Genomic DNA, 12,500 nt, shown 5'->3' with positions numbered 1-12,500 from the left:
TGATGTGCTACAGTGTATGCTGTCGGCATTCAGCGATGTCTGTCAGACATGATATGCTACAGTGTATGCTGTCGGCATTCAGCGATGTCTGTCAGACATGATATGCTACAGTGTATGCTGTCGGCATTCAGCGATGTCTGTCGGACATGATATGCTACAGTGTATGCTGTCGGCATTCAGCGATGTCTGTCAGACATGATATGCTACAGTGTATGCTGTCGGCATTCAGCGATGTCTGTCGGACATGATATGCTACAGCGTATGCTGTCGGCATTCAGTGATGTCTGTCAGATATGATAAGCTACAGTGTATGGTGTCGGCATTCAGCGATGTCTGTCAGACATGATATGCTACAGGCTACAGCGTATGCTGTCAGCATTCAGCAATGTCTGTCGGACATGATACACTACAGCATATGCTGTCGGCATTCAGCGATGTCTGTCGGACATGATATGCTACAGTGTATGGTGTCGGCATTCAGCGATGTCTGTCAGACATGATATGCTACAGTGTATGCTGTCGGCATTCAGCGATGTCTGTCAGACATGATATGCTACAGTGTATGCTGTCGGCATTCAGCGATGTCTGTCGGACATGATATGCTACAGTGTATGCTGTCGGCATTCAGCGATGTCTGTCAGACATGATATGCTACAGTGTATGCTGTCGGCATTCAGCGATGTCTGTCGGACATGATATGCTACAGCGTATGCTGTCGGCATTCAGCGATGTCTGTCAGACATGATATGCTACAGGCTACAGCGTATGCTGTCAGCATTCAGCAATGTCTGTCGGACATGATACACTACAGCATATGCTGTCGGCATTCAGCGATGTCTGTCGGACATGATATGCTACAGTGTATGGTGTCGGCATTCAGCGATGTCTGTCAGACATGATATGCTACAGTGTATGCTGTCGGCATTCAGCGATGTCTGTCGGACATGATGTGCTACAGTTTATGCTGTCGGCATTCAGCGATGTCTGTCGGACATGATGTGGTACAGTGTATGCTGTCGGCATTCAGCGATGTCTGTCAGACATGATATGCTACAGCGTATGCTGTCAGCATTCAGCGATGTCTGTCGGACATGATATGCTACAGCGTATGCTGTCGGCATTCAGCGATGTCTGTCAGACATGATATGCTACAGGCTACAGCGTATGCTGTCAGCATTCAGCAATGTCTGTCGGACATGATACACTACAGCATATGCTGTCGGCATTCAGCGATGTCTGTCGGACATGATATGCTACAGTGTATGGTGTCGGCATTCAGCGATGTCTGTCAGACATGATATGCTACAGTGTATGCTGTCGGCATTCAGCGATGTCTGTCGGACATGATGTGCTACAGTTTATGCTGTCGGCATTCAGCGATGTCTGTCGGACATGATGTGGTACAGTGTATGCTGTCGGCATTCAGCGAAGTCTGTCAGACATGATATGCTACAGCGTATGCTGTCAGCATTCAGCGATGTCTGTCGGACATGATACACTACAGCGTATGCTGTCGGCATTCAGCGATGTCTGTCGGACATGATACGCTACAGTGTATGCTGTCGGCATTCAGCGATGTCTGTCGGACATGATATGTTACAGTGTATGGTGTCGGCATTAAGCGATGTCGGTCGGACATGATATGCTACAGTGTATGGTGTCGGCATTCAGCGATGTCTGTCGGACATGATACGCTACAGTGTATGCTGTCGGCATTCAGCGATGTCTGTCGGACATGATATGTTACAGTGTATGGTGTCGGCATTCAGCGATGTCGGTCGGACATGATATGCTACAGTGTATGGTGTCGGCATTCAGCGATGTCTGTCGGACATGATATGCTACAGTGTATGCTGTCGGCATTCAGCGATGTCTGTCGGACATTATATGCTACAGTGTATGCTGTTGGCATTCAGCGATGTCTGTCGGACATGATACGCTATAGTGTATGCTGTCGGCATTCAGCGATGTCTGTCGGACATGATATGTTACAGTGTATGGTGTCGGCATTCAGCGATGTCGGTCGGACATGATATGCTACAGTGTATGGTGTCGGCATTCAGCGATGTCTGTCGGACATGATATGCTACAGTGTATGCTGTCGGCATTCAGCGATGTCTGTCGGACATTATATGCTACAGTGTATGCTGTCGGCATTCAGCGATGTCTGTCGGACATGATATGTTACAGTGTATGGTGTCGGCATTCAGCGATGTCGGTCGGACATGATATGCTACAGTGTATGGTGTCGGCATTCAGCGATGTCTGTCGGACATGATATGCTACAGTGTATGGTGTCGGCATTCAGCAATGTCTGTCGGACATGATATGTTACAGTGTATGCTGTCAGCATTCAGCGATGTCTGTCGAACATGATATGCTACAGTGTATGCTGTCGGCATTCAGCGATGTCTGTCGGACATGATATGCTACAGTGTATCGTGTCGGCATTCAGCGATGTCTGTCGGACATGATATGCTACAGTGTATGCTGTCGGCATTCAGCGATGTCTGTCGGACATGATATGCTACAGTGTATGCTGTTGGCATTCAGCAATGTCTGTCGGACATGATATGCTACAGTGTATGCTGTCGGCATTCAGCGATGTCTGTCGGACATGATATGCTACAGTGTATCGTGTCGGCATTCAGCGATGTCTGTCGGACATGATACACTACAGCGTATGCTGTCGGCATTCAGCGATGTCTGTCGGACATGATATGCTACAGTGTATTGTGTCGGCATTCAGCGATGTCTGTCGGACATGATATGCTACAGTGTATGCTGTTGGCATTCAGCAATGTCTGTCGGACATGATATGCTACAGTGTATGCTGTCGGCATTCAGCGATGTCTGTCGGACATGATATGCTACAGTGTATCGTGTCGGCATTCAGTGATGTCTGTCGGACATGATACACTACAGCGTATGCTGTCGGCATTCAGCGATGTCTGTCGGACATGATATGCTACAGTGTATCGTGTCGGCATTCAGTGATGTCTGTCGGACATGATACACTACAGCGTATGCTGTCGGCATTCAGCGATGTCTGTCGGACATGATATGCTACAGTGTATTGTGTCGGCATTCAGCGATGTCTGTCGGACATGATATGCTACAGTGTATCGTGTCAGCATTCAGCGATGTCTGTCGGACATGATATGCTACAGTGTATGCTGTCGGCATTCAGCGATGTCTGTCAGACATGATATGCTACAGTGTATCGTGTCGGCATTCAGCAATGTCTGTCGGACATGATATGTTACAGTGTATGCTGTCGGCATTCAGCGATGTCTGTCGGACATGATATGCTACAGTGTATCGTGTCGGCATTCAGCGATGTCTGTCGGACATGATATGCTACAGTTTATCATGTCGGACAGACATTGATATATCGGCGCCTTTGTTTTTAAATCACATGTACATAGGAACATTTAGTTTTAAGTAGGGGCTATACAAATGAACACACAAACACACATATAATAAGATATATCAGTAGATCACCTGGCTATCGTTCTGATATTCTTGCCCAGGAAGTTTGCACAGTGGGCTGTTCTTTTCTTCTAAACGTCCTTCCATGGTAACATTCCAGTTGTTGTGTGCAGTTCAAATCCGCTAAAAGGCAATGAGACAATGACATTATGAGGGGACTATTAGAGATGATATGGTATAATGGAAATGTACAATAATTTGCATTGACTGAAAATCAAATAGGAATTATACTGATCGTATAGATTGCAAGCTCTGCAGAACGACCTTCTTCTACTGCACTGCCTAGAGGTGGCGCTAAGCATAAGTACAGGCAATATTGCTCTTCCAGTATGTTCTGCCCTTTAATGTAATCAGAATAATTGTGTTTTGCTAGAACAAAGGTTGACACGTTTATATAACAAGGAGTCAGCAAAGGAATTTATATATAACTATATGAAAAATGATCAGGAGCCAGTAGTCACATTTTAACGGCTGTGGGTCCTTGGCTCCCAGGATTTGTCAAGCCCGGCCTTTAAGGACCACTAAATACAGTAGAACTGCATAATTGACAAGTGCATAATAAAAAGACAATGATTTAACACTTGGGGGCCTATTTATGAAATGTCTGTCGGACCTGATCCGCCAGACCTCGCTGAATGCAACGCCGCCCCCTGCAGATTTGCGGCGCCAGCACGGGGGTGTAAATCAACCCGATCGTATTTGAACGGGTTGAATTTGCGGCAATGTCTGTCCGCCTCATCAGAGCAGGCAGACAGGGATATGGAGCAGCGGTCTTTAGACCGCTGCTTCATAACTGGTGTTTCTGGCGAGCCTGAATGCTCATCAGAAACACGGGGCTTGATAGATATGCCCCTTGCTCTGAATTTCAAAAAAGCAGTAGATGTTTTCTACCAAATTTATTATTTCTAAAACTTTCCAGCCCCCTGTACCATGTGACAGACATCAGCCTATCAAAGACTAGTATATGTTTTCCCTGTGAGCTTGTGCACATGCTCAGTAGCAGATAGTGCCTCAAAAAATGTGAATTTAAAAAGACTGTGCCAAATATGATAATGGAAGTAAATTTGAAAAACTCTTAAAATTATGTGTTCTTTCTTAATCATTAAAGGGACACTGAACCCAAATGTTTTCTTTTGTAATTCAGAAAGAGCATGCAATTTTAAGCAACTTTCTAATTTACTCCTATTATCAATTTTTCTTCGTTCTCTTGCTATCATTATTTGAAAAAGAAGGCATCTAAGCTTTTTTTTGGTTTCAGTACTCTGGACAGCACTTTTTTATTGGTGGATGAATTTATCCACCAATCAGCAAGGACAACCCACGTTGTTCACCAAAAATGGGCCGGCATCTAAACTTACATTCTTGCATTTCAAATAAAGATACCAAGAGAATGAAGAAAATTTGATAATAGGAGTAAATTAGAAAGTTGCTTAAAATGTCATGCTCAATCTGAATCACAAAAGAAATTTTTTGGGTACAGTGTCCCTTTAAAGTTTCATTTTGACTTGAGTGTCCATTTAAAGGGGCATTATACTCAAAAATGTCATTTCAAATAAGATTTAGTGTTTCATTATTTCACCTGCTCTTCCTGCACTAATGCAAGTGATGTAGTAAATCTGTAAATAGCGGACTAGAAAATATTACATGAACATGTCTATATAAAAAAGGAAGATATATTACTCCAACATTTACTCAGTATGCACATCCCATTGTAAATCATATTTTAACATCCAATCAGGATGCTTGTCCTGTGACTTACAATGGAGCGTGTATCTGGCATATGCAGTAACAGTTACTTTGTTTCCTTCCTCAGTTTAAGGAAGTTTTCTATAGAAAATCCCATAATACATACATGCAACTGTGTTTACCTTAATGTAAGACCCAAATGTAGTTTGAATTTAATACACAGAATTTGTAAAAATGGTTCTCTAGCCCTTCAAGTGAAACACACACTATAATGTGGATCCTCAATAACAAAATACATAAAGTTGAATAAAACATCCCTAGTTGATAGACAGATAAGAGATTGAGACTTCTTTTTGCCAATTACTTTATAAACCTGTAGCTGTGTATCACGTATATATTATAACAGTAGACCAATAACAGTAATACCGCTCCCATAATGTAAATGCAGAAGAAATCACATGGTAATTAGCAGCCAATCAAAAAAAAGAAAGTCAGTGAAATATACAAGATGGAATCATTTGCGTTACCGCAGACTGTTGGTTTGGGCAGCTGTCCTCTTGGGCACAGGATAAAGAACCAGCCTATTTCCTTTCTCCCAGGACAGGAGCATGCACAAATAACTCGCTAACAAAACGCCATTGGTTCCTGTTACACGTTATGCACATGACGCCTGCAGGCAGGACTTAAGTCTTCTTGCAGGGAGTGCCAGAGAGGAAGGAACAACCTCTCTAATCTTATTAATGTGCTAAATGATTTGCAAGTGCCTTTCTTGAACACGTTCCAGCTTCCTTGTCTAAAACAAAAACAACTTCCCAAATTGCAGGAAAGTAAATTCAGTGAGTCACAATGTGACACTGCAAACACTTCATTTATAAAACAAAGAGGAGGTTTATACTGCACCATAATGTCGCCGGATTCTCTGGCAAGTGACAGATAAGGTGTGTCACCTCTCTCGGGCACACAAGACCAGCAGAGACTTGTAAATGAGGATCAAACACGGGAAAACCATTAAGCGCCATTGATTGTGCAATTAGCTCAGTGAACAATATTAGGAAGTTGTAGAGATAAGGGGGGGCTATCTGTACAATAGAAAAAGCTACGGTTTTGCATACTATATCTTAATGGGGAATGAAAGTCAAAAATTAAAGCTCATAATTCAGTTAGAAGATGCAAAATAGACTTGTTTAAGAGACTTTTTAAAATTTCTATCTTTCATCAAATGTCCTTGGTTCTACTGGTATCATTTGTTGATAAGCAAAGCTAGGTTGGCTCAGGAGTAGTGATGCACTACTGGGAGCTAACTGCTCATTGGTGGATACACACATATGCCTCTTGTCATTGGCTCACCAGCTGACTTTAACTATGTGTTTATCAACCCCTAGATCGTTGTTCACTGCTGTCCTTACTGTGTTTCAGTGTTATTTACCCGCAAAATTATAAGTCTGAGACAGTTTCAGACTATTGACTGTCTTAATCAGTTACAAACTGTTTTTTATTCGAGCCTGCACTTTTCCCTGTACTATCAGGAATCTGACAGGTAACAGACTATCCATATCTGTTTGGAGAAAGAGGAAATCTGTTGCAATACGGACACACTGCAACAACCGCAACTACTTCCATCCAATGAACTAATAAGCTCATCTAACAGCGCTGAATTGCCTGTTCATCAAACATCAAACTTTGGATTTCAACCTTTGTATCGCCGCTCGGTCGGCTGAATACAAATAAGAGTACAGTACTAAGGTACGTACCACCCATTAATGTTACCATCATTAGTCCGTAACCACACGGATCTCTTTCAACAAAAGGCTTGTCACCATTTACCAATCCTGGTCCGCCGGTTGCTATCATTCAATCCTGTTCAAGATTTTCTACATCCCATGTGACCAGGAAGTAACAAGACCACACACAGACACCACACAGACGTTTTTTCTGTATCGAACACGCCGCCTGGACGGTTCATTCCACTACCGCTTGGTTGTTTTGAAAAAACATTCTACCCGGCTCTCATACCTACAACTGAATCGCTGCATAGTCAGCCAAACATACAAACGTATCAAGGTTTGATTTTAAACTTTATACTGCAGTATTCTTTTATGTTCTTCGGTACCATCGGTTTGGAATTTTTTCCCAAACAATATTTTAAATTTTTTGAGCTCATTTTGTTATTATTATTGTATATTTTATTTGTGCTATAAAATATCTGTTATATTCATACCATTAGACATTGTCTATATCCATTTATTATCACGTTTTTGTGGGTTCATCACCGGTTCAATCTGTTTGTCCCATACACAATCACACTTATTATATTTATAATCACACTGTATATACTTATATATACTTTTGTATATCATTTTATACCAATTTTTATATCTTATCACTTTTTATTTCATAAGCTAGCACTCACACATTCTATTTACACAAATATATACACATTTGTCATATTTACAGGCTATTTAGCCTAATCACATTTTTTGGTTATTTTTTTTCACTCATTTTTCATTACAGCCATTAAGCTTAGAAACATCTATCTCAGATAGGGAGAGCGCTACAAAAGTAGCTAATTGTTTATTTTGTATATGTTGTAAAATGCAAGTAATAGTGCAATAATAAAATAATAAAACACTAAACACCTTGTAATACAAGATTTTCTAAATAAATATTGTCTAAACATCTTGTTGGCTGCAAATGTTTTTAATAGCCATACTCTAACCACCTTATTTTGAGAAGAATTTGTTATCTGATAAAGCCAATTAGGGATACATATGTAGCAGAGTTATCCTTAAGAAGCCAGCCGGTGTGTTTCAAATCTTAAGAGTTTAAAAAACACAATTTTCAGAGCTAAATTATATAAAAAACAGAATTTATGTTTACCTGATAAATTTCTTTCTCCAACGGTGTGTCCGGTCCACGGCGTCATCCTTACTTGTGGGATATTCTCTTCCCCAACAGGAAATGGCAAAGAGCCCAGCAAAGCTGGTCACATGATCCCTCCTAGGCTCCGCCTACCCCAGTCATTCGACCGACGTTAAGGAGGAATATTTGCATAGGAGAAACCATATGGTACCGTGGTGACTGTAGTTAAAGAAAATAAAATATCAGACCTGATTAAAAAAACCAGGGCGGGCCGTGGACCGGACACACCGTTGGAGAAAGAAATTTATCAGGTAAACATAAATTCTGTTTTCTCCAACAGAGGTGTGTCCGGTCCACGGCGTCATCCTTACTTGTGGGAACCAATACCAAAGCTTTAGGACACGGATGAAGGGAGGGAGCAAATCAGGTCACCTAAATGGAAGGCACCACGGCTTGCAAAACCTTTCTCCCAAAAATAGCCTCAGAAGAAGCAAAAGTATCAAACTTGTAAAATTTGGTAAAAGTGTGCAGTGAAGACCAAGTCGCTGCCCTACATATCTGATCAACAGAAGCCTCGTTCTTGAAGGCCCATGTGGAAGCCACAGCCCTAGTGGAATGAGCTGTGATTCTTTCGGGAGGCTGCCGTCCGGCAGTCTCGTAAGCCAATCTGATGATGCTTTTAATCCAAAAAGAGAGAGAGGTAGAAGTTGCTTTTTGACCTCTCCTTTTACCTGAATAAACAACAAACAAGGAAGATGTTTGTCTAAAATCCTTTGTAGCATCTAAATAGAATTTTAGAGCGCGAACAACATCCAAATTGTGCAACAAACGTTCCTTCTTTGAAACTGGTTTTGGACACAGAGAAGGTACGATAATCTCCTGGTTAATGTTTTTGTTAGAAACAACTTTTGGAAGAAAACCAGGTTTAGTACGTAAAACCACCTTATCTGCATGGAACACCAGATAAGGAGGAGAACACTGCAGAGCAGATAATTCTGAGACTCTTCTAGCAGAAGAAATCGCAACTAAAAACAAAACTTTCCAAGATAATAACTTAATATCAACGGAATGTAAGGGTTCAAACGGAACCCCCTGAAGAACTGAAAGAACTAAATTGAGACTCCAAGGAGGAGTCAAAGGTTTGTAAACAGGCTTGATTCTAACCAGAGCCTGAACAAAGGCTTGAACATCTGGCACAGCTGCCAGCTTTTTGTGAAGTAATACCGACAAGGCAGAAATCTGTCCCTTCAGGGAACTTGCAGATAATCCTTTTTCCAATCCTTCTTGAAGGAAGGATAGAATCCTAGGAATCTTAACCTTGTCCCAAGGGAATCCTTTAGATTCACACCAACAGATATATTTTTTCCAAATTTTGTGGTAAATCTTTCTAGTCACAGGCTTTCTGGCCTGAACAAGAGTATCGATAACAGAATCTGAGAATCCTCGCTTCGATAAAATCAAGCGTTCAATCTCCAAGCAGTCAGCTGGAGTGAAACCAGATTCGGATGTTCGAACGGACCCTGAACAAGAAGGTCTCGTCTCAAAGGTAGCTTCCAAGGTGGAGCCGATGACATATTCACCAGATCTGCATACCAAGTCCTGCGTGGCCACGCAGGAGCTATCAAGATCACCGACGCCCTCTCCTGCTTGATCCTGGCTATCAGCCTGGGGATGAGAGGAAATGGCGGGAACACATAAGCTAGTTTGAAGGTCCAAGGTGCTACTAGTGCATCCACTAGAGCCGCCTTGGGATCCCTGGATCTGGCCCCGTAGCAAGGAACTTTGAAGTTCTGACGAGAGGCCATCAGATCCATGTCTGGAATGCCCCACAGGTGAGTGACTTGGGCAAAGATTTCCGGATGGAGTTCCCACTCCCCCGGATGCAATGTCTGCCGACTCAGAAAATCCGCTTCCCAATTTTCCACTCCTGGGATGTGGATAGCAGACAGGTGGCAGGAGTGAGACTCCGCCCAAAGAATAATTTTGGTTACTTCTTCCATCGCTAGGGAACTCCTTGTTCCCCCCTGATGGTTGATGTACGCAACAGTCGTCATGTTGTCTGATTGAAACCGTATGAACCTGGTCCTCGCAAGCTGGGGCCAGGCCTGGAGAGCATTGAATATCGCTCTCAGTTCCAGAATATTTATCAGTAGAAGAGATTCTTCCCGAGACCAAAGACCCTGAGCTTTCAGGGATCCCCAGACCGCGCCCCAGCCTATCAGACTGGCGTCGGTCGTGACAATGACCCACTCTGGTCTGTGGAACATCATCCCTTGAGACAGATTGTCCAGGGACAGCCACCAACGGAGTGAGTCTCTGGTCCTCTGATTTACTTGTATCTTCGGAGACAAGTCTGTATAGTCCCCATTCCACTGACTGAGCATGCACAGTTGTAATGGTCTTAGATGAATGCGCGCAAAAGGAACTATGTCCATCGCCGCCACCATCAACCCGATCACTTCCATGCACTGAGCTATGGAAGGAAGAGGAACGGAATGAAGTATCCGACAAGAGTCCAGAAGCTTTGTTTTTCTGGCCTCTGTTAGAAAGATCTTCATTTCTAAGGAGTCTATAATTGTTCCCAAGAAGGGAACCCTTGTTGACGGGGATAGAGAACTCTTTTCCACGTTCACTTTCCAGCCGTGAGATCTGAGAAAGGCCAGGACAATGTCCGTGTGAGCCTTTGCTTGAGGAAGGGACGACGCTTGAATCAGAATGTCGTCCAGGTAAGGTACTACTGCAATGCCCCTTGGTCTTAGCACCGCTAGAAGGGACCCTAGTACCTTTGTGAAAATCCTTGGAGCAGTGGCTAATCCGAAAGGAAGCGCCACGAACTGGTAATGTTTGTCCAGGAATGCAAACCTTAGGAACCGATGATGTTCCTTGTGGATAGGAATATGTAGATACGCATCCTTTAAATCCACCGTGGTCATGAATTGACCTTCCTGGATGGAAGGAAGGATAGTTCGAATGGTTTCCATCTTGAACGATGGGACCTTGAGAAATTTGTTTAAGATCTTGAGATCTAGGATTGGTCTGAACGTTCCCTCTTTTTTTGGGAACTATGAACAGATTGGAGTAGAACCCCATCCCTTGTTCTCTTAATGGAACAGGATGAATCACTCCCATTTTTAACAGGTCTTCTACACAATGTAAGAACGCCTGTCTTTTTATGTGGTCTGAAGACAACTGCGACCTGTGGAACCTCCCCCTTGGGGGAAGTCCCTTGAATTCCAGAAGATAACCCTGGGAGACTATTTCTAGCGCCCAAGGATCCAGAACATCTCTTGCCCAAGCCTGAGCGAAGAGAGAGAGTCTGCCCCCCACCAGATCCGGTCCCGGATCGGGGGCCAATATTTCATGCTGTCTTGGTAGCAGTGGCAGGTTTCTTGGCCTGCTTTCCCTTGTTCCAGCCTTGCATTGGTCTCCAAGCTGGCTTGGCCTGAGAAGTATTACCCTCTTGCTTAGAGGACGTAGCACCTTGGGCTGGTCCGTTTTTACGAAAGGGACGAAAATTAGGTCTATTTTTTGCCTTGAAAGGCCGATCCTGAGGAAGGGCGTGGCCCTTACCCCCAGTGATATCAGAGATAATCTCTTTCAAGTCAGGACCAAACAGCGTTTTCCCCTTGAAAGGAATGTTTAGTAGCTTGTTCTTGGAAGACGCATCAGCCGACCAAGATTTCAACCAAAGCGCTCTGCGCGCCACAATAGCAAACCCAGAGTTCTTAGCCGCTAACTTAGCCAATTGCAAAGAGGCGTCTAGAGTGAAAGAATTAGCCAATTTGAGAGCATTGATTCTGTCCATAATCTCCTCATAAGGAGGAGAGTCACTATCGAGCACCTTAAGCAGTTCATCAAACCAGAAATATGCGGCTGTAGTGACAGGGACAATGCATGAAATGGGTTGTAGAAGGTAACCCTGCTGAACAAACATCTTTTTAAGCAAACCTTCTAATTTTTTATCCATAGGATCTTTGAAAGCACAACTATCCTCTATGGGAATAGTGGTGCGTTTGTTTAAAGTAGAAACCGCTCCCTCGACCTTGGGGACTGACTGCCATAAGTCCTTTCTGGGGTCGACCATAGGAAACAATTTTTTAAATATGGGGGGAGGGACGAAAGGAATACCGGGCCTTTCCCATTCTTTATTAACAATGTCCGCCACCCGCTTGGGTATAGGAAAAGCTTCTGGGAGCCCCGGCACCTCTAGGAACTTGTCCATTTTACATAGTTTCTCTGGGATGACTAAATTTTCACAATCATCCAGAGTGGATAATACCTCCTTAAGCAAAATGCGGAGATGTTCCAATTTAAATTTAAATGTAATCACATCAGATTCAGCCTGCTGAGAAATGTTCCCTAAATCAGTAATTTCTCCCTCAGACAAAACCTCCCTGGCCCCCTCAGATTGGGTTAGGGGCCCTTCAGAGATATTAATATCAGCGTCGTCATGCTCTTCAGTA

General features: G+C 43.3%; 1 protein-coding gene across 1 annotated transcript in view; it reads right to left on the bottom strand.

The window, feature by feature from the left end:
* LOC128643031 (serine/threonine-protein kinase Nek6-like) overlaps positions 1-12,500 on the bottom strand; it is a 278,521-nt gene that overhangs the window by 77,993 nt on the left and 188,028 nt on the right. Inside the window, exon 2 of the mRNA XM_053695950.1 lies at positions 3,505-3,615. Within this exon, the coding sequence (XP_053551925.1) occupies positions 3,505-3,579 (75 nt within the window). The 5' untranslated portion in view covers positions 3,580-3,615. The remainder of the gene's footprint in view (positions 1-3,504; positions 3,616-12,500) is intronic.

Source organism: Bombina bombina, chromosome 12 (genome assembly GCF_027579735.1).
Source record: "Bombina bombina isolate aBomBom1 chromosome 12, aBomBom1.pri, whole genome shotgun sequence".
NCBI classification, from domain to species: domain Eukaryota; kingdom Metazoa; phylum Chordata; class Amphibia; order Anura; family Bombinatoridae; genus Bombina; species Bombina bombina.
Note: the sequence above shows the minus strand (reverse complement) of the source record. Positions and strands in the feature narration are given on the sequence as shown.